At 43.1% G+C, this 23,598-nt stretch overlaps 1 protein-coding gene across 1 annotated transcript in view; it reads left to right on the top strand.

The window, feature by feature from the left end:
• adamts7 (a disintegrin-like and metallopeptidase (reprolysin type) with thrombospondin type 1 motif, 7) overlaps positions 1–23,598 on the top strand; it is a 197,422-nt gene that overhangs the window by 74,905 nt on the left and 98,919 nt on the right. The window contains exons 13-15 of the mRNA XM_072565316.1: positions 111–244; positions 4,962–5,082; positions 16,497–16,741. Coding sequence (XP_072421417.1) covers positions 111–244; positions 4,962–5,082; positions 16,497–16,741 — 500 coding nt within the window. The remainder of the gene's footprint in view (positions 1–110; positions 245–4,961; positions 5,083–16,496; positions 16,742–23,598) is intronic.

Below are 23,598 nucleotides of genomic sequence, written 5' to 3' on the forward strand. Positions count from 1 at the left end.
GGTTTGGTGGCACAAACAAACCACAGTTTGCAATTGGAATCAGAGTTAATGCTGGGATTTTATCATCGGTGAATTTGTGTAATTTTACTCATGGTATATCTCGCCCTCAGTTAATCCTTGTGAGCTACACTGCCGTCCCATAGATGGTTACTTTTCAGAGAAAATGTTGGATGCCGTGATTGATGGGACACCTTGTTTTGAGGGAAACACCAGCAGGGATATGTGCATCAACGGAATCTGTAAGGTACAGAGTGATCTGAAACAATGACAGTGAGTGGGAGCTACCTTCTATCTGCATGTGGGTATGAAACAATGTGTTTACTTATTTAATGATTGCTAACCCCCCAGAGTCCAGTATCATCTCCTTGTTTGTTGGGTTTCAGAGGATTAGTCAGTCTGCAGAGGTGTAACGTGCAGTATTGTCTGTGTCCCTCCTCAGGAGAGTTCATTAGAAGTTTGTACTGAGGTCCCAGGGCTGGCAGTGGGCTGTTCAGGGACCCGAACTTGTCCTGAGCCTGTTTCATTTGGCAGGTGGGATTTGTCATAAGGAGTGTATATCCCTGTGTCTCCTGAACTCTTCATCTGAAGGGTGTCTCCTTATGAATCGTGCTCAGGGAGTTTTCTCTCTGTGTAGTGTTGGAATGGGAGGTGGACATGACAATGAATTATAGAAAGAGCGAGTGAGATGTAGCATGAATGGTGAAAACAAATCAATATTCACACGCCTAATAGCGTGAGGGCTAATTTTACTATATCGATTCTGGTTCCACCAAAAGCACCGATTGCCAAGGATGAAATGGAAATGCCGGTGAGCACTCTGTATTTCGGATCTCAATGAGTGTCACTCACCATTTGTACTTCCGTATGGCTGAGCCTCCATTCCAGGTATGAATTGGCAGGTCGAGTCTGTCTGGGACTGACAACTGCCCATTGAGCTGCTCTCAGTCAGACACAAGCATAATTCCTTGGAGACAAAGCAGAAGGAATGTTTCGGAACCCATGACCCTTCTTTAGAACAGAGATCTGAAGAAGGGTCACTGGGGCCAAAACATTAATTCTGCTTTCTCTCTCCACAGATGCTGCCAGATCTGCTGAGTTTTTCCAGCAATTTCTGTTTTTGATTCTGATTTCTAGCATCGGCGGTTCTTTGATTTTCTTTTTGATGTGGAGGAGCCAGTGTTGGACTGGCGTGGACAAAGTCAAAACTCACACGGAACTGGGTTATAGTCCAACAGCTGCCTGACGAAGGAGCAGCACTCTGAACGTTGGTGGACTATAACCAGAGCTGAAAATGTGTTGCTGGAAAAGCGCAGCAGGTCAGGCAGCATCCAAGGAGCAGGAGAATCGACGTTATGCCCGAAACGTCGATTCTCCTGCTCCTTTGATGCTGCCTGACCTGCTGTGCTTTTCCAGCAACACATTCTCAGCTCTGATCTCCAGCATCTGCAGTCCTCACTTTCTCCTCGGACAATAACCAGAGTCAGGTGATTTTTGACTTTGTTTGACATTTTGTCCTTGAAGGCAGCCCAACACAGGTGTATTGGTCTGGAAATCTGGGCCGGGGTAACGGTGGGGAGGGGAAGGTGCATTTTGTCTGCCTTTAAAAACCAATTTCACGTCCAAGGTGCCTATGAGGTGGTAATCACTATCACTGAAGCTAAACAATTCAGGATCTTGCTGACACATTTTCTGGAATGCTTTTCAAATCCACCATCAGCCAGCTCAATTTGTGAATAAGGGGCGAGCTGAGTTGAAATTCCCAGGACCTCTGTGCTCCAGAGGTTACAACATCCTTTGAGTTTTGGAAATGTGCAGACGAGATAACAGCAGCAACCCTGTGAGAACAAGCTCCTGTTAGAAACTTGTTTAAGCTGGAAGATTGTGCCCATTGTCCACTTACTTCGTCGACACTAGTCATTCAGATATTTATGGGTCAGATGTATAATCCCGAATGAGCAGAGGTAGCCCCTACTCACTGCGCTCTCCAGCCTGACGCAGTGAGAGAGCTCTTTCATGCTGTTCTTGCTGCACATTAAGCGATACTTTGCAATAATTGCAGGAGAGCTTTACAAAGTGGATCATATCAACAGAACAAGGGAAATCAAAACAGAGCATGAATGGATGAACTGAAGTGGAAAGCTTGTTATAACAAACTGTTCAGTCAGAGAGATTACCGTGTCTGTAAACAAAAAAATCCAAGGATGCTGCCTGACCCACTGTGATCCCCAGCATTTTTTGTTTTCGGTTCGGATTTCAGCAACTGCAGTAATTTGCAGATTATCATTTGCCCAGTTTATGGTAACACGATACCCAGCATATTTACAATGTAATCATCTTCAGTGCCTACTTGACAATGCTTTGCCATTCATTATTGCAGAGATTAAAAAAGACTGATCATAATTTTTGTGAACTATCTGCTTTTGCGCTTCTTACTGACTTTGATTATTTCAGTGTCTGACCCATTAAATGGACCCAAGATTCAAAATCTATGCCTTTTTTGCTTTGTAATATTCTTGCAATTACAAACTGTTTTTAAGAAATGATTGATATGTGTATGAGGATTGAATTTGACCCCTAACCTGAACAGTAAGCTGCTGTATCTCTTCAAACAATTATTTAGGGAAGTTAGCGTAAAGATAAAATAATGTCTCTTATGCCACGCATTTGTGTATCAGTTTGCCATTTTAAGCTCTGTGGTATTTAGCACACATCCTGAGGAGTTATCACAAGGTGTGTTTTTGGGAGACATTATGACAGTCACTGACCTTGTAACTAAAATTTCCAAGTAACTAACAGCTGTCCTCTAAATGACCTTCACAGCGAACAAACATTCTGTAAGTAACTGCACGCGTTAATTTAAACCACTTTCCCGTGGGAGTACTTGAACAAAAACCTCAAATGGACCAGTCAGATGAGAAAAGCTGGATGGAATAACAGTACCGAAGCCCCAGTCCAACTTCGAAATGTGTAACGGTGTTCCTGCTCAGAATACCAGTTGAAGCAATAGTGTTTTTCCCCATCAGCTGGAGAGCTAATGGAACCTCTCGTCAACTCCTTTTGGGAAGATCTTGCTGGTATTAATGGACCCTGAGGGTGATAAGTTCACCCCTTCAGAGATGCTGGGCATTTAGGAGCTGAGAGCTATCCACGGCTTCCCTTCCATTGCAGAGTCCCTCAATCAGGCACTGAGACTTGATCAGAGCCGTGAAGGGAGTGGGAGATTCACCCAACACCCTCCAATCTCCAACCATGATTGAAGAGGCATCAAATTCTATCCAAGATGACACAGATCCAAAATAATCATGAATAAGGTCACGTTCACCATTAATGTGGAGCTTGTCATTTACAAATAGCTATGAATGAGTGGGCCACTCACCCCCTCAAGCCTCAGTAAGATCATGGCAGACCAATAACTGCACTTTACTTCCTTTCTATATATATGTTTGGGTTTCTTTGGGTTGGTGATGTTATTTCCTGTGGTGAAGTCACTTCCTGTTCCTTTTCTTAGGGGGTGGTAGATGGTACTACCCTCTGAGAAAAGGAACAGGAAGTGACTTCACCACATGAAATGAGATCACCAACCCAAAGAAACCCGAACATAATAAATAGAAAGCAGGAATTTTCAGCAGTGCTTCGCCCAGAGGCCCACTGAAGATGTTACCTAGTAGGGTGGAAATATCTGGAAATGAACCTTCAAGCCCAGCGAGCGAATTTACATCCAAAACCTCAATCTAAGCTACAAATCTTCTGAAAACTCGTTAAGTCCAACAGGTTTATTTGGAAGCACTAGCTTTCATTTCAGTTACATTGCACTGGAAACTTTGGCTATAAATTTTGTGTCTTACAATCTTATTATCCACAATCACCTGATGAAGGAGCAGCACTCTGAAAGCTAGTGCTTCCAAATAATCCTGTTGGACTATAACCTGATGTTGTGTGATTTTTAACTTTGGTAAGATCAGCATTTATTCTCCACCCTAATTCATTTCGAGAGGGTAGCGATGAGCTTTACTTTCTCAAACTCCTGCAGTTCAGTGTGGAGTGGGGATGTCAGGCTGGGAGATACATACATCCACTGTACTGTTAGTGAAGAAACAGCAGGACATGGAATATTTAGTCATGGGAACTCAGTGAGTCAATCAGTTGATTCTACCTCTTCAGAATTTCCTCAAAAAAGAATGTACAATTGTACCAGAATTTGGATTCTAATCAGGGAGCAAAGAGGGCTAGTTAGGACAGAGATGAAGAGGAATTTCTTCTCAGAGAGTCATGAATCTGTGGAATTCTTTATTGCCGGGAGCTTTCAAGACTGGGTCATTCAGTATATTCAAGACTGAAGCAGGTGGATTTTTGATCAGTCAGGGAGTCAAGGATTATGGCGAAGAGGCAGGAAAGTGGAGTTGAGGATTATCAGATCACTGAATGGCAGAACAGACACAATGGGTTGAATGACCTACTCTGCACTTACATTTTAGAGTCTTATAGCCGTTCACACCTTAAAGTTTCTAATGGTATGACTGATGAAAATTGTGAACCCTGTGTCCCACATCTTTGTGTAGAATTAATGGGAAAATAAATAAAATCGAATGTAATGATACAATCTAGTAAGGTTTGCTGCACTTTAGATCCAAATTACTTCGATTTGATCAAAACAGCAAGTGCAAAGAGATGAGGTGTCTTTAATGAGAAACTTGCCGATATCCAAGAGATGTGCAAGCTAGGTGGATTGGCCATACTAAATTGCCCCTAGTGTTCAGGGTTTGGTAGATGGTGTGCTAGCCATGGGAATGCAGGGTTACAGGGAAAGGGTGGGGTACGGTTCTGGGTGGGATGCTCTTCAGAGGGCTGGTGTGGACTTGTTGGGCTGAATGGCCTGTTTCCACACTGTAGGGATTCTGTGGACAAACTTTAATAGACTGTGGTACCCCAGGACAGTTGCTGATTTGGACTTCTTGTTTCAGAATGTAGGTTGCGATTATGAAATCGACTCCAACGCGTTGGAAGACCGTTGTGGAGTCTGCCATGGAAACGGATCCACCTGTGAGACAGTAAAGAAGACATTTGATAAAACAGAAGGACTGGGTAAGACAATTCAGTGCTTCAACAAACATTGATTTTTAGATAATCAGTGCTCACTCCCCTGGTTAAACATCCCAAATCTATTCAAACCAAAATTAACATTGAGTCCCATAAGGAGAAACTAGAAATTATGATGCAATGCTTGAGCAGAGAGCTGGGTTTAGCAAGTGTCTTCAAGGAAGAGAGAGAGGTGTAACCTAGAAACAGAGAGCAGGAAATGAGAGATGATATTCTGGATGGCTGAAGGCACAGGCCAGCAATCACGGGGTGATTAAACAAAGTAACAGAGTCTCAGAGGCTACAACTGGTGCAGTGCTGGTGTCTTGTCAATCTGTAGGAGTTGCAGGAGGTTACTGAATTGGGAGGGGTGAGGACATGGAGGAATTTGAACACAGAGATGATAATTTATGAAGTGAGGCATTCAGGAACTGGGAGTCAGTGTGAGGCAGTGAGCACAGTGGATTAGGGCAATGGGACTTGGTGTAAGTTAGAAGACAGTTAACAGAGTTTTAATTTCCCTAAACCATGTGATAATCTATTCTCGATGTTGTGCTAAATCTCAATGAGACTCATTCATCTGTATAAAAGCACACAGCTGTTGACCTTCTCAAGTTCAGGTTTTAATGTCTTCCCATTGGAACTAGCTGATTATAGCCTACAAGGAATAGCGAAGCTAATCATATCTGTAACTGACAATGAAACTCTGATGCACACTTTAGTTATCAGATTACTAGGACATTAGCAGCTCCTCATGGGGTGGAGGTCTGATGTAGATAATATCTGGACATAACTTGGCTGGTATTCTCTGCAATCTAGGTTTAAAGTGCGATTTGTAATTCAATGGGATTCCAATTTTAATCAGTGTGTGACAAAAATCTGAATTATTTCATAATCTGCCTGATGAGAATAGTGTGGAATGTGTAAATTGGAAACATTACAATTTAAATGAACTTAATGTCAGCCATATAATCTAGTACAGGTTGTTATACAATTAGAATGATGAATGCAGTGAAGCAGAATAAGCCTGGCCTTAGATTATTACCTGGTTATGGCAATAAAGGCCAGCACCTCCAAAGAAGGGAATATTGGTTCCAGTTAACCTTTTGGAAATGTGTGGCCAACACTAAAACAGGGCAGAGCAAATTCCAGCTCAGTTTACATTTTTTTCTAATATCCTTCTCAATTGATATTCATTCGTTTCCAAGACCAATTCTGGCTCCATTAGTATTTTGATTCAAATGTCTGTGGGTGACAGCATCAGAGGGAATTATGTAAAGAAATCATTTCTGGTAGAAATCAGTGAATAGTTGGTGTTTGTGTGACTTGCAAAAACAGTGACATTTCCTCAATCGTGGTATTTTAGGAATGAATTCATTTTTAAACTTACTTGTGGGATGTGAATGACCTGCATTCATTGCCCATCACTAGTTGCCCTTGAGGAGGTGGTGGTGAGGTGTCTTCTTGAACTACTGCAGTCCTCCTGCTGTGGGTTGACCTGCAATGCCCTGAGGAAAGGAATTCCAGGATTTTGACCCAGCGACAGTGAGGGAACAGTTATATGTTTCCAAGTCAGGATGGTGAATGGCTTGGAGGGGATCTTGTAGACGTTGGTGTTCCCACTTATCTGCTACCTTTGTCCTTTTGGATGGAAGTGGCTGTGCTGTCTGAGAATCCTTGGTGAATTTCTGCTATGCATCTTGTAGGTAGTATACATTGCTACTACTGAACATTGGTGGTGGAGGGAGTGGATGCTTGTGGATGTTGTGCCAATTAAGTGGACTGCTTTGATAATGCCAAGCTTCTTGAGTGTTGTTGCAGCTATAGTCATCCAGACAACTAAGATAGATCTAGTTTTACTGGTGGTCTGGGGTGAGCGACTGTAATTCTGAAAGATTAGGTCACAATGTTAGAAACAATAGTCACGTCGCTAACCTGTGTAAGATCTAAGGGGTGGCACAGTGGCTCAGTGGTTAGCACTGCGCCAGGGACCTGGATTCAATTCCCGCCTCAGGCAACTGTCTACGTAAAGTTTGCATATTCTCCTCTATCTGCGTGGGTTTCGTCCAGGTGCTCTGGTTTCCTCCCACAATCCAAAAGATGCGCAGGTTCTGTGAATTGGTCATGCTAAACTGTACCTAGTGTTAGGTGCATTAGTTAGAAGTAAATATAGGGTGGGGGAATGCACCTTGGTGGGTTACTCTTCAGAGGGCCGGTGTGGACTTTTTGGGCCAAATGGCCTGTTTCCATACTGTAGAGAATCTAATCCAAACCTGTAGGTGAAGCATATTGTAATAAAGTGGAATGTGCATATTTGTCAAGGGACTGGGTAACACATGACACTGTGAACGATTTGGGTGAAAATTGTCTTGGGTAGAATGTAAAGAAGATAGATAAAGAAGAGAGAGGAAAATGGGATAACTAATTGGTGTTGAGTAAGACCAGCTACAGATTCGCAATTGTCTGTCTTGTTCTCTCACCAAAGACCTATTTCATCCACAATGTTCCAGTTTGTATCCACTTCAAACATATTCTGATTAATATGGAAGAAGCATTGCTGTGATAACGCCCATTTCAGAGTTGCTTGGGTCAGTTTGATGAAGCTAATTCCATAATAGGGTGGCACAGTCACTCAGTGGTTAGCACTGCTGTCTCACACCACCAGGGTTACAGGTTCGATTCTAGCCTTGATCTGTATGGAGTTTACACATTCTCCCCGTGTCTGTGTGGGTTTCCTCCGGGTGCTCCGGTTTCCTCCCAAAGTCCAAAGATGTGCAGGTTAGGGGAATTGGCCGTGCTAAATTGTCTTAGTCAGAGGGAAATGGGACTGGGTGGGTTAATCTTCGGAGGGTCGGTGTGGACTAGTTGGGCCGAAGGGCCTGTTTCCACACTGTAGGGAATCTTGTAAAATAGAGAGGCCATGTTAGCTCACCCATTGGTATACTACCATGCTGCTGTGTAGGTTAGTCATGGCTCACATGAACACTGATTGGTTTGTTTCTTTATGCATTAATTAGTGCAGATGCATCTTCACAAATCCATCGCGCACTGTCAGAGCTGCACTCTCACAGACAGCATGATGATGATGCAAAGTTAAGCTCTCTCTATTCAGTCTTATCAGCTGTATCTCAATTCTAACCTTGAAAAAACATAAATCCAGTGTCAGAATCTGAATATTTGCTAAATGTAGCCATTTAAAAGGTTAAGGTTACCACTTAGATAGTTTGGTTTGTGAGGATCAACTTAAACACAAATTGATCATGTATGTTTCCCAGTCAAAATTGGAAAGAAAATACTTCTCAAATTAAATTTACATCTCCAAAGCTTTAGTCGCCACCTCTGCTTTAGTTTGTTGTAAATTGCATCAAAGATTTGTCTGCTTTCTGAAGATCTGAATGGTTTGCTCTTAATTATGTTGATTCTGATTGGAAGTGTTAATTTCCCATTCAGTTGAGCAGATGGAGAGGTAATTATGTTTGCATATTTCAGGTTCTTCTCTGAACAATTTTCACAGAAATACTTAATTGAGTTGGTACCTGAGAGGTGACATTTAAATAAAATTTGGATAATCACAACAGGAAGAAAATATTATTTTCTCAAGCAAGTAGGAAATGCATTTCTAAACATAGATCAGCATCTTTTTTGGTCAGTGCATTGAGTATAGAAGTTAGTATGTCATGTTCCGGCAGTACAGGACATTGGTTAGGAGAAAGTGAGGACTGCAGATGCTGGAGATCAGAGCTGAAAATGTGTTGCTGGAAAAGCGCAGCAGGTTAGGCAGCATCCAAGGAACAGAAGAATCGACGTTTCGGGCATAAGCCCTTCTTCAGGAATGAGGAAAGTGTGTCCAGCAAGCTAAGATAAAAGGTAGGGAGGAGGGACTTGGGGGAGGGGCGTTGAAAATGCGATAGGTGGAAGGAGGTCAAGGTGAGGATGATAGGCCAGAGTGGGATGGGGGTGGAGAGGTCAGGAAGAAGATTGCAGGTTAGGAAGGCGGTGCTGAGTTTGAGGGATTTGACTGAGACAAGGTGGGGGGATGGGAAATGAGGAAACTGGAGAAATCTGAGTTCATCCCTTCTGGTTGGAGGGTTCCTAGGTGGAAGATGAGGCGCTCTTCCTCCAACCGTCATGTTGCTATGGTCTGGCGATGGAGGAGTCCAAGGATCTGCATGTCCTTGGTGGAGTGGGAGGGGGAGTTGAAGTGTTGAGCCACGGGGTGGTTTGGTTGGTTGGTCCGGGTATCCCAGAGGTGTTCCCTGAAACGTTCCGCAAGTAGGCGGCCTGTCTCCCCAATATAGAGGAGGCCACATTGGGTGCAGCGGATGCAATAGATGATGTGTGTGGAGGTGCAGGTGAATTTGTGACGGATATGGAAGTATCCCTTGGGGCCTTGGAGGGAAGTAAAGGGGGAGGTTTGGGCACAAGTTTTGCATTTCTTGCGGTTGCAGGGGAATGTGCCGGGAGTAGAGGTTGGGTTGGAGGGGAGTGTGGACCTGACGAGGGAGTCACGGAGGGAGTGGTCTTTTCGGAACGCTGATAGGGGAGGGGAGGGAAATATATCCCTGGTGGTGAGGTCCGTTTGGAGGTGGCGGAAATGACGGCGGATGATACGCTGTACATGGAGGTTGGTGGGGTGAGGACCAGTGGGGTTCTGTCCTGGTGGCAGTTGGAGGGGCAGGGCTCAAGGGCGGAGGAGCGGGAAGTGGAAGAGATGCGGTGGAGGGCATCGTTGACCACGTCTGGGGGGAAATTGCGGTCTTTGAAGAAGGAGGCCATCTGGGTTGTACGGTTTTGGAACTGGTCCTCCTGGGAGCAGATGCGGCGGAGACGAAGGAATTGGGAATATGGGATGGCGTTTTTACAGGGGGCAGTGTGGGAGTAGGTGTAGTCTAGGCAGCTGTGGGAGTCGGTCGGTTTATAGTAAATGTCCGTGTTGATTCGGTTGCCCGAGATAGAAATGGAGAGGTCTAGGAAGGGGAGGGAGGAGTCTGTGACGGTCTAGGTAAATTTGAGGTCGGGGTGGAAGGTGTTGGTAAAGTGGATGAACTGTTCAACCTCCTCGTGGGAGCACGATGCAGCGCCGATACAGTCATCGATGTAGCGGAGGAAAAGGTGGGGGGTGGGGCCAGTGTAGCTGCGGAAGATGGACTATTCCACATATCCTACGAAGAGGCAGGCATAGCTGGGGCCCATGCAGGTGCCCATGGCTACTTCTTTGGTTTGGAGGAAGTGGGAGGATTGGAAAGAGAAGTTGTTCAGGGTGAGGACCAGTTCAGTCAGTCAAAGGAGGGTGCCATTGGAAGGGTACAGGTTGGTACGGTGGGAAAGGAAGAAGCGGAGGGCTTTGAGTCCTTCGTGATGGGGGAAGGAGGTGTACAGGGACTGGATGTCCATGGTGAAAATAAAATATTAAAGACCAGGAAAGCGAAAATCATGGAGGAGGTGGAGGGCGTGGGTGGTGTCCCGAATGTAGGTGGGAGTTCTTGGACTAAGGGGGACAGGACCGTGTCGAGGTATGCAGAGATGGGTTTGGTGGGGCAGGAGCAGGCTGAGATAATGGGTCGGCCGGGGCAGTCAGGTTTGTGGATTTTGGGCAGGAGGTAGAAACGGGCGGCACGGGGTTGTGGGACTATGAGGTTGGAGGCGGTGGATGGGAGATCCCCTGAGGTGATGTGGTTAAGAATGGTCTGGGAGATGGTGGTTTGGTGGTGGGAGGTGGGGTCATGGTCAAGGGGGCAGTAGGAGGAGGTGTCCGCGAGCTGGCGTTTTGCCTCAGCGGTGTAAAGGTCGGTGCGCCAAACTACTACTGCGCCTCCCTTGTCTGCCGGTTTGATAGTGAGGTTGGGGTTGGAACGGAGGGAGTGGAGGGCTGCGCGTTCCGAGGGTGAGAGATTGGAGTGGGTGAGAGGGGTGGAGAGGTTGATGCGGTTGATGTCGTGGCAGCAATTGGCTATGAAGAGATTGAGGGCGGGTAAGAGGCCAGCACGGGGTGTCCAGGTGGATGGGGTGTGTTGGAGGCGGGAGAAGGGGTCGTCAGAGGGTGAGTGAGAGTCTTGGTTGAAGAAGTAGGCACGGAGGCGAAGGTGGCGGAAGAATTGTTCGATGTCACGCCGCATGTTGAACTCGTTAATCCGAGAGCGTAGGGGAATGAAGGTGAGGCCTCTGCTGAGGACTGATCTTTCATCCTCAGAGAGTGTAGTTCTGGAGAGATGGTGAAAACACGGCAGGGCTGGGAGCTAGGACCTGGTGTGGGGCTGGAGTTGGGCGTGGTGACGGAGATCGGCGTGGGGGCGGGGTTAGGCGTGGTGACGGAGATCGGCGTGGGGGGCGGGGTTAGGCATGGTGACAGAGATCGGCATGGGGGTGGAGTTAAGCGTGGTGACGGACATTGGTTAGGCCACTTTTGGAAAACTGAGTTCAATCTGATCTCCCTTCTATATGAAAACGTTGATAAACTTGAAAGGGTTCAGAAAAGATTTACAAGGATGTTGCCAGGATTGGAGAGTTTGAGCTATAGGGAGAGGCTGAATAGGCTGAGGGTATTTTCCCTGGAGCATTGAAGGTTGAGGAGTAACCATATAGAGGTTTATAAAATCATGAGGGCCATGGATAGGGTAAATAGTCAAAGTATTTTCCCCAGAGTAATGGAATCCAAGACCAGAGGTCATAGATTTAAGAGGGGAAAGATTTTCAAGGGACCTAAAGGGCAACTGTTTCACACAGAGTGCGGTGTGTATGGAATGAGTGGCCAAAGGAAGTGGTGGAGGCTGATTCATTTACAACATTTAAAAGGCATCAGGATGGGTATGTGAACAAAAAGGGTTAAGTGGGATATGGGCCAAGTGCTGGCAAATGGGTCTAGATCTATTTAGGATATCTGGTCAGTATGGGCACGTTGGACCGAAGGGTCTGTCTCTGTGCTGTACATCTCTATGACTCTGTCTGCTTTGAACCCAGTAGTTGGTTTCCTGAAACTGTGTCAATAACAAGCCCAGACTAATGTAAGTGTCAGTATCTTATATGAAAAGAATTTGCCTGCTTCTACATCATCTTCATATGAACAAAAGAGGATTTATTTTGTATCGGATATTGTTCCAGCTCTTCTACAATATCAATCAGCTTCTTCGAATACTGAGGACAACCATTCAGAAATTAATTAAATATTTGGGATATGCACTTGTGCATATTCTTTAACATTATTTATTCTTATAATAATCTCAAATTAACATTTTCTTCACACGTGGAGTGTAAGTTGGGTATTCTTGTACCTTTCATTTCTACATTTGATATTTAGATTTATTGAATCTCCCACATCCCAATTCACCTCACAGTTTATTATCTTTTAGTTGTCACTAACATATTGAGCTAAAAGGTAAATGTCACTATTATCAGGAGGTGGTAGGGACCTCCACATTACTACTGACTCTGTTTATCATTTTAGATGGAAGTTAGAGAGATGGTGAAAAACTAAATGGTACAATTTTAAAGTGGTGTGGGCCAAAGAAATCTGAGCACCCACTTTATATAAACCTTTGACAGTAGCTGGACAACTGGAAATTTCTTTATTTGACGGGATCGAGTTGGTAAATTGTTTTAATTGTTGGTTTTCTGTCAAACTGTCCCAGTTATCTTCCTCTGGTGTACTTCAGCTCCCTGCCAGACCTGTCTTCCTATTTCAGAACTAGTACATGTGTGCCATGTGGCCACAATATGTCCTCAACTTTGAAGTATTCTGCAAAAGAGCACAAACATCTTAAACTCCAACAAATGTAAGTTGCATTCCAAAGAAATCCACACAACAAAAGTTAAGTATTTTGGCTTTAATTAATAATTTTGCTGATAAATTAAGTCAATATGTTTAAGAATACAGTAACAACACAGAAAGAGGCCACTTGTTCTATTGTCTCACTCCTAGCTTTTTTATAGATCTATCCATTGGTCTTATTCCATATCCTTTCTGCTCCAAATGTTTCTCAAAATCCCCATTGAAAAATATTAATACATTTGCTTCCACCGCCCTTTCAGGCAATGCATTCCAGATCACAACAATTAGTTTTGCAAATTCAATTATTGTGATTTCCCCCCAACTCTTTTGCCAATTGCTTTATACTGTACCTGTAACCTCTGTAATGTGGTTCTTCAGGAGTTTGTATCATCTTATTTCACTCATTATTTAGAGTTCCAATACTTGCTCAGGAGCTTATCAATAATGAATGCACTATCATTCATTATAAAAACAAACTGAGATCTACTGAAGAATCCTGAGGAATAGATTTGTACTTTTTGTTAGTTTTATAGCTATCTACATAATGTAATGTAATAAAACCATTATACCCAAACACGTTATTTTATATTTTTATAAATTCCTATATCTATATTTATAAATGTCGACTGTCGATGTTTGTGTGTCCTACATTAGCTACACCCTTTGTCCATTAGAGGCAGTGTTACACCAACAGTGACAGGAGTGTTGAATGACATTGTGATGAGTTTACATAGGCCATTCCTTTGTAAATATGGACACAGGTTTTGGCGATGAAAAATTAAAAACAAATTCAGAATGTGTGGCTTTGAGATGAGGACTAAATTACCTCTGTGTGTTTGGGTGCAATCCTGCTTCACCCGAAAGTTACATATGGTCTTGACTCCATATTTGTAACTGCCAAGAACACAAACAAAATCCTGCATGTCATTCAATATAGCCAGTGACTTACCACACTGTTAGGTTTAGAGCAAGTGTTGCCTCTGGGAAATTTTATATAAACCTGTTGCATTCAGGGAACAGATGAACATCATGTGATGTGTGTGGGAATACACCTTACCAATGACTCACTCTAAATAAGATTTAAAATCCATATAGGGTTTGGGAGATAAGATAACCCACAGAAATTGGAAAAGGCAAAATCATCATCATCAACAACTTGCTCAGCTGTAACATCCTTTTTTTTTGTAAATATATTTATTAAAAAAAACTTTTTTTGATTTTACAAAAATATAAAGTTATTGAAAATATAACAAGTGGCAGTATAATAATTGTAAAATGCAAATTACAATGCAACTACTGTCTACTAACTACTAACCTACCCTATAATACGAAACAAAACCAAACACTCTGCTAAACAACACCAATAAATAGGTAAGGTGACTAATAAAACAAAAACAACCCCAAAAGAACACACAAGAAAACAAAATAACAATGCTCGGCGCAAAGCTTCCAAACAAAAGATTAGGAGTGTTGTATATATACCCATATTAACTCAGGAGTTCCCCTCCAGGGCCCAACTATAACATCCTTACTGTCGTAAAACATGCCAAGGTGCATCTCAGCAGTGATTATCGGATAGAAATTGACATCCAGCCCGAGAAGGAAACATTTGGGAGGGTAATGCAGGCAGTGGTAGAATATCTGGAACTCATCTCCTTATAGGGTAGTCATGGCAGAGACCCTCAACTCATATAAAGCTGTCAAAAGTCCCGAAACCTCCAGACCAAATGCAGGAAAGTGGGATAAGGCTGTATGGCCCAATGACGTTAAGTTGTGTTGCAAGTAAACAGAGTGGTTAAGAAGGCATTAAGCATGCTTGCCTTCATTGTCCAGACTATTGAGTAAAGGAGTTGCATTGTTATGTTGAGATTACTGGTGAGGCCACTTTCAGAATACTGTGTACGGATAGGTTCGCCCTGATATAGGAAGGATATTATTAAATTGGATAGAGTTCAGAAAAGATTTACCAGGATGAGGCCAGATGAGAGGGTTCAAGTTATAAGCCGAGAGTGTGGTGCTGGAAAAGCACAGCAACTCAGGCAGCATCTGAGGAGCAGGAAAATCGATGTTTCGGGCAAAAGCCCTTCATCAGTTTCCTGCTCCTCAGATGCTGCCTGACTCGCTGTGCTTTTCCAGCACTACACTCTACTCTAATCTCCAGCATCTGCAGTCCTCACTTTCGCCGGTTTGAGTTATAAGGAGAGGCTTGATAGGCTGGGACTTCTTTCAGTGGAGCGTAAGAGGTTGAGGGGTGACTTTATGAGGTTTATAAAATGATGAGGGGCATAGATAAGGTGAATAGCCAAGGTCTTTTCCCCAAGGTAGAAGAGTTCAAAAATAAGGGGCATATTTTTAAGGTGAGAGGAGAAAAATTTAAAAGGGCCCGAGGGGTGAATCTCTCACACTGCCAGTGTGTGGAAAGAAATACCAGAGGAAGTGGGAGATGCAGATACAGATACAATATTTAAAAGACATTTGGACAGCTACATGAAGAGGAAAGGTTTAGAGGGATATGGGCCAAATGAAGGCAAATTGGACTAGTTTAATTTGGGAACATGGTGGGCATGGAGCATGTTGTATGACTCTTTGACTCTGTCAGCTGTTGAAGACACAATGAATTGAGTGACCTCCGCCAGAGTGTGCTGTTCTGGAAACTTCCTCTGGTTTCTATGGTTAAATAGCTAAATTTTACGAAGAGTTGTTGAGTGACAGGGTTAGGGGCAGGATTCCAGAGCTTGGGATATACATATCCAAAAGTCATGTTTCGTGAGGAAATGAAGCAGGGGATGGACAGGGAAATTGACCTGGAGCAATGCACTAAACCTAACTTCATGAACAATTGGCTCACAGGGAATGGCTTATCGGAGCAGAAAATAACATTTGATTCACTCATAACTCTGATAACCAGTGTTGCAAGGGTCAGGGGTTGAGGAAGAACATGGGTGGAATCCGTGATCAGCTCCCAATGCTGTGGATAGTGCAACGAGTTGGGAGTAACATTATCAATCCTCCAAATTTACAGTGGAGTCTTCAAGAATTGAAAATTAATCTCTAGGGCTTTGCAGTGGGCAACACAGAAGAAGATCCCCAGGGTATTAAACAACAATAGTGTGTCTGACTTCTGTTTTGTATAAAGGCTAAGAGGTGATTTGATAGAGACGTACAAGGTGATACAAGATTGGGTACACAGTGAAAATCTTTTTCCTAGCATGATGATGTCAGCGTGTACGAAGGGGCATAACTACAAATTGAGGGGTGATAGATTTAAGACAGATGTCAGAGGCAGGTTCTTTACACAGAGAGTGGTAAGGGCGTGGAATGCCATACCTGCTAAGTTAGTCAACTCAGCCACATTAGGGAGATTTAAACAATCCTTAGATAAGCACACGGATGATTTTGGGATAGTGTAGGGGGACGAGCTGAGAATAGTTCACAGGTCGGCGCAACGTCGAGGGCCAAAGGGCCTGTTCTGTGTTGTATTGTTCTATGTTCTGTGTTCTTCTGTTTATTAGCTACAGAAATGCTGGAACTTGGGAAAGCTATTTGACTCCTGTTGGAGACAAGAAATTACAATGAAACCTCCAGGACTATGTCCAGTCAGAGTTGAGAACGTGGCTGGATAAACAGGTTGACTCCGCATTTTGATTTCTTTCAGGTTACGTGGATATTGGGCTGATTCCTGAAGGTGCCCGTGAGATTCGAATTGAGGAGGTCGCAGAAGCTGGGAACTTCCTGGCCTTGCGGAGTGATGATCCCGAGAAGTATTTCTTAAATGGTGGCTGGATAATTCAGTGGAATGGGGACTACAAAGTGGCTGGGACAACGTTCACCTATGAAAGGACTGGGAACCTGGAAAATCTCACATCACCTGGTCCCACCAAGGAGCCAGTGTGGATTCAGGTAGGTTTGCATTTCACTTAGGATTTACAGCTATCAAATATCTTTTTAGTCATCCCTGCTCCACAGAGAACCATTCGAGTTCCTCCAATTTCTCGTCATTACTGTGAACTTGTATCCCCTGAAACCATTCTAATAAACCTCATCTGTGCTGTTTCCAAAGCCTTCATTTCCTTTCTGAAGTCTGGTGGCCAGAGTTAGACTCAATATTCCAGCTGGGACTAAGCTCGTGTTTTATGTTGATTCAGCATAGTTTCCTGGCTTTTACACGCAATGCCTTTAATTATAATTGAGTCCAGGGTCCCTTTTGCTTCATGAATCATAGGGCCAGGCATCGACAGCAGAGAAAGAGGGGAAAAATAAATTGAACTGGTTGGTTTTGCATCTGTGTTAAACAGCTGCCACTTTTATCTATTGAGCAATGTTCAAGCAGTTCAGTGCATGTCAAAAGCTTTGAGATGTTCCTGAAAGATAAATAACCTAATCTTCTGACTTTGCAATTAAGAATCTTGTCCTTGAGGTTTTGTTGATGTAAATGTTGTTGCAAAGGAAGCTGGGGAGAGGATGTTTGGGATGATGCTAGGAACGGATAGTACAAAACACAAGAGATTAAACAACAGCAAATGCTGTTGATTATGGGAAAGCATCAGTGTAGGTGAGAAGACCTTGTAGTCTTGGATAAACAGCGGTACTGAATGCAGAATTATTTTCCAAGCTGAGGCCTGAGCAGTTTGGAACATGATGTTTTAATTGAAACTGCAATAGTTTGTAAACTTCTAAAAAATTGAAAAATGAGAAATGATGACCCTGAAGAAGTTGAGTCTTTGCTTATATTTGTTTCCAAAGGCTGTCAGACAGTCTCTGACAGCTCACCGAGTCTCCATGCCCCCTGTGGGAGCCAGTGTGCTCTTTGACTGTGAGACATCACAACAAAACCTAACCTCTGTTTTGTCTGGTGTTAGCACAGTTGCACTTCTGTCAGCGCTCGATGAATGGCAGTCAGAGCAGAATTGAACCACAAAAATGGTTTTGTATAAAAAGATCGATGATGTTGTTGCAATCAGAGCAGCAAATGCGCTTCTTCTTGTAATTTGTGGATTTCTAGTAACATTGGTCAGGAAAAATCAGGACAAAAATGAGCTTGCATCAGGGCGATGAGGTTTAAACTACATTCTTTGGAACTTATGAAGTTTCATCTGTGGGTGAAGTGTTCAGCTACGGGCAGCATGATGAACACATTTAATATATTACCAGTCAATTTCCCATGCTGCACTACCTAAATTAAGATCACATGTCATTTTCATTGTAGTATTGCTGGTGACTGAAAGATAATCTGAAGTTGAATGCTTAGTTTAAAATCATACATCTTTAATGTTTAGGTTAGAAATTTCTGTTTCTCCAGTTCTAATGGAGACTGGTGATCAGACTGTGCTTCTAATGGTGAGAGTGTGTAACCACGGTGAGACTGGTTTACATAGGCCATTGGTTTTTAATTAATTCATAGGACATGGACGTTGCCTGTCAGGTCAGTATTTATTGTCCATTCCCTAATTGCCCAGAGGGCAGTTGAGAACCAATCACATTGCTGTGGGTCTGGAGTCACATGTAGGCCAGACCAGATTTCCTTCCTGAAAGGAAATTTGTGAAACTGATGGATTCAATCACAGATTTTTTTTTTGTTTTATTCAGTTCAAAATCCACCATCTGCCATGACAGGATTTGAACCTGGGTCCCCAGAACATTGCATAATTATATTTTTTACATTTAGGGACAGCACGGTGACTCAGTGACTAGCACTGCTGCCTCACAGTCTTGGGCAACTCTCTGTGTGCAATTTGCACATTCTCCCCTTGTCTGTGTGGGTTTCCTTTGTATGCTCCGGTTTCTTCCCACAATCGAAAGATGTGCAGATTGGGTGAACTTGCCATGCCAAATTGCCATAGTGTCCAGGGATGTGGAGGTTAGGTGCATTAGTCGGGGGTAAATGTAGACTAATAGGGTAGGTTAATGGTTCTGGGTGGGTTACTCATCGGAGGGTCGGTGTGGATTTGTTGGGGAAATCTGTTGCCTGTTTCTACACTGTAGGGATTCAATGATTACCTGAGTCTCTGGATGAATAGTCTAATGATAATACCATGAGGTCATTGCCTCCCCATTAATTTGTATTGTAAACATAGACAGCAAAATTTATAATGGAAACAAAAGTTATTAGTTTAAAAATATATTAGTGATACATATTCTTTGAATATCAAAGTGCACCAATTAAGAAGTTAGAATAATCATATTTCCCAGTTAGTTAGTTTCCTAGTTAGTTACACAGATTGCAGATGGACAGTGGTGATCTGCTGTTTAAGGAACATGAGGAGGCCATTCTGTTTCTTAATCTGTTCTGCTATTCAAGTTGATCTGTATTTGAATTCTATCTCGTCACCTTATCCCTTAATAGCTGAGTTAGCTGGTCAGCTGGTTTGTGATGCAGAGTGTTGCCAACAGGCAGGTTGAATTCTGTACTGGCTAAGATCACCATGAAGTTTCTATCTTCACAACATCGCCTGAAGGCTGGTGACCCTCAGGTTAAATTCACCTTGTTTTCTCTCTCTAATGAGAGAGCAGGCGTGTAGTCTGCAAGGACAGGGGTATGTTACCTCTTGCCTGAGGAAAAGTCCATCTACCTCACTTTCGAAAATATTAATTGACCCACCCACCCCCAACCTCAATAACCTTTTGTGGAGGTGCTAATGTTAGACCTGGGTGAACCAAGTCAAAAATCACACAACACCAACAGGCTTATTTGAAATCACAGGCTTTCGGTTTTTGGGGAGAGAATTCAGGAACTCCTTCCTAACATCATGACTGATCCCTTATTTTAAACTTTTATAGAACAAAGAACAAAGAAAATTTACAGCCCAGGAATAGGCCCTTCTGCCCTCCAAGCCTGAGGTGATCCAAATCCACTGTCTAAACCTGTCGCCCATTTCCTAAGCATCTATATCCCTCTGCTCCCCACCTACTCATGCATCTGTCCAGATGCACCTTAAATGAATCTACCGTGCCTGCCTCTACTACCTCTGCTGGGAATGTGTACCAGGCACCTACCACCCTCTGTGTAAAGTATTTTCCGCGTGTATCCCCCTTAAACTTTTCACCTCTCGCCTTGAAAGCGTGACCTCTCATTATTGAATCCTTCACCCTGGGAAAAAGCTTATCTCTATCTACACGTCTCTACCCTTTATGATTTTGTAGACCTCAATCAGGTCCCCCCTAAATCTCCTTTTTTTTCTAATGGAAACAATCCTAACCTACTCAATCTTTCTTCAAAGCTAGCACCTTCCTGACCAGGCAACATCCTCGTAAACCTTCTCTGCACCCTCTCCAAAGTGTCCACATCCTTTTGGTAATGTGGCGACCAGAACTGTACACAGTATTCTAAATGCGGCTGAACCAATGTCTTGTACAATTTTAACATGACCTGCCAACTCTATACTCAATACCCTGTCCAATGAAGGCAAGCATACCATATGCCTTCTTGACCACTCTATCCACCTGTGCAGCCACCTTCAGGGTACAATGACCTGAACTCCCAGATCTCTCTGCTCATCAACTTTACCCAAGGCTCTTTCGTTTACAGTATAGTTGGCTCTAGAATTATTCCCAAATGCACCACCTCACATTTGCCTGGATTGAACTCCATCTGCCACTTCTCTGTCCAATCTATCGAGGCAGAAGTGAGGACGGCAGATGCTGGAAACCAGAGTTTAGATTAGAGTGGTGCTGGAAAAGTACAGCAGGTCAGGCAGCATCCAAGGAGCAGGAAAATTGACGTTTCGGCCAAAAGCCCTTCATCAGGAAAGTCGAAAGTTGAAACGTTGATTTTTCTACTCCTCGGATGCTGCCTGACTCTCCAATCTATGTATATTCTCCTGTATTCTTTGACAGTCCCTATGCTTTCTGCTACTCCACCAATCTTCATGTCATTTGCACACTTATTGATCAGACTAACATTGCCCTCTTCCAGATCATTTATGTATTATACAAACAATAGTGACCCCACCACTGATCCCTGTGGAACACCAGTGGTCAACTTTCTCCATTTTGAGAAACTCTCTTCAACTACTACTCTCTGTCTCCTGTTGCTTGACCAGTTCTTTATCCACCTCGCTGAACACCCTGCACACCATGTGACTTCACTTTCTCCATTAGTCTACAATAGGGAATTTTATCAAATGCCTTACTAAAGTCCATGTATATGACATCTACAGCCCTTCCTTCATCTATCAACTTGGTCACTTCCTCAAAGATCTCTATTAAGTTGGTAAGGCACGATCTCCCCCGCACAAAAGCCATGTTGCACATTATTTTACAAATATAAATAGATTATATCTCTCAGTACCTTCTCCAAGAACTTTCCCACCACTGATGTCAGGCTCACTGGTCTGTAGTTACCTGGGATATCCCGACTGCCCTTCTTGTACAGGGGGACAACATAAGCATCCCTCCAGTCCTCTGGCACTTCACCCGTGTTTGAGAATGCTTCAAAGACATCTGTCAGGGCCCCAGCCCTCTCTCAGTAACCGGGGATAGATCCCATCTGGTCCTGGGAATTTGACCACCTTAATATCCTTTAGCCTACCCAACACATCCTCCCTCCTTATGTCAACGTGATCTAGAGTAAACAAACTTCTATCTCTAATCTCAACATTCATCATGTCCCTCTCCTCAATGAACAGTGATGCAAAGTAGTCATTGAGACTCTCACCCATTTTCTCAGGTTCGACACACAACCTTCCTTTCTTATCCTTTAATGGACCAACCCTTTCTGTAGGTAGTCTCTTACTTCTTATGTGGTCTGTTGTTCTCGACACCCTCACCAGAGGAAATAGATACTTTTCATACCCTATCAATACTTTTAATCATCTTAAGCACCACAATTAGATCACCCCTAATCTTCAATAGTTGAGGGAATAGAATCTGTGTGACCTCTCCTCCTAAGTTAAGGTTTAAATGAACTATAAAAAGCTAAGAGTCAACAAGTGTGGTGCTGGAAAAGCACAGCAGGTTATGCAGCATCCAAGGAGCAGAAGAGTCGACATTTTGGGCATAAGCTCTTCATCAGGAATGTGGATGCTAAGGGACACTGATGTTAATCAACAGAAGCTTGTCTGCTTTGATATAAGCTCAATGTATCAGTTAGCATTCTCTGAAAAAGCCCTGTCCCTTTGGAAATTAGGACAGGCCATGAAGATAAGGGCAAGCTTCAGGATCAGCTTGGATTTTATTGAATTGTGGAACATGCTCAAGGAGTCACATGTTCTAGCTTGCTCCTATTTCTTCTATAATGTTGTGTCCCTTGTATGAATGCACATTCTGCCACATGAGTGATTGTAGTTGGACAGTAGTGAGGTCAGTTCTTTGCTCCTTGTATTTTAATATGACTGAGAGAGTAAAACAGCATGTGCTCTTAGTTGTTGCCAAGTTTTATGGAAATGCAAACTGCTGTGGCTGATTTATAGCTAGTCTGCTTGTTCTCTGTGCTGTTTGTAAATCATCATTCAATGTGTTGGTTGAAAATATTAAAGACCTTTGTATTCTGGCCAAACTTGCTTTCTTTCTCTCTCAGTTTTTTTCTTGCCATCTCACTGTTGCTGTCTCTCACTCACCCTCTCTCTTTGTTTCTTGCTCTCTATCCCACTTAGTTTCTCACACTCTTTCTCTCTCTTGAAGTCACCAATCTGTATTTGGCTATGAGTTTCACAGCTTTCCTAACTTGACAGACAAGTCATCATATGTGACCTGCCCAATCTGCCCTACACAGACAATGAGCCTATTCAACCACAGAAAGCATCATCTTTGACTGAATTCTTTCCAGAAGAAAATTCACAACATGGGACTGGGTCACAGGACACCAGTTTGGAGACGGAAATGTTTTACTTGTCTTTCTCTCTTAGCCAAAGAACATGAAAGGAAGTTGTAAGCATCCAACTCGCAGCTGAGGTTATTTATCTACAGGCAAGCCAGGAAATGTATCATTGACCTCCTGGTGTATTTTTTAGACTTTGAATCCATTGAATTGATCCCAAGTTCCAAATCAGCACAGACTGAATGAAGAGGCAAATGGTAAATCTACAGATACACATCAACCAATAAGAAACTTGTATTAGGTTAAGGAACTTTAGTAAGGTCCCTGAAAACAGTAATACCGACAAGAGAATTTGTTTCAGTAATGTCTGTTGAGCGATAAATATTAGTCAGGACACTGGGAAAGCTCCTTTTGCTCTTCTTCAAAATCGTGTTGCACAATCTTTAACATCCAGCTAAAAGGACAGACCAAGTCCAACACCTCATCCACAGGACAGTGCCTCTAACCATATAGCACTCCCTCAGTATCAGTTGAGATTGTTACATTCCAAGGGTCCATCACCTTCAGCAGCAAGACAGTTATCCATTGAACCACACAAATCCCTCTGGTGTTGGTTCTAATTGATTTTTTTTTGTTATCTATTCATGTGATGTGGATATAAGAGCATTTGTTGCCCATCTCTAATTTCCCAGAGGGCAGTTCAGCATCAAACATATTGCTGTGTGTTTGGAGTCACGTGTAGACCAGACCAGGTAAGGATGGCAGTTTCCTTCCCTGAAGGACATTAGTGACACAGATGGAGGTTTTACAACAATTGACAGTCGTTACATGGTCTAATATATATAATTTGACTATATATCTGACAAATCAATACTTATTGCTTTCAAAGGAATGTCCAGAAATTCATGGGTTCCAGCAGATGCCTGGTTAACAGCACAAGTTACACCAAAAATCACTAAGTTTCCCCGTTCCAGTTCATTAATTTACACATTAAAAAAACACA

Source organism: Chiloscyllium punctatum, chromosome 48 (genome assembly GCF_047496795.1).
Source record: "Chiloscyllium punctatum isolate Juve2018m chromosome 48, sChiPun1.3, whole genome shotgun sequence".
NCBI classification, from domain to species: domain Eukaryota; kingdom Metazoa; phylum Chordata; class Chondrichthyes; order Orectolobiformes; family Hemiscylliidae; genus Chiloscyllium; species Chiloscyllium punctatum.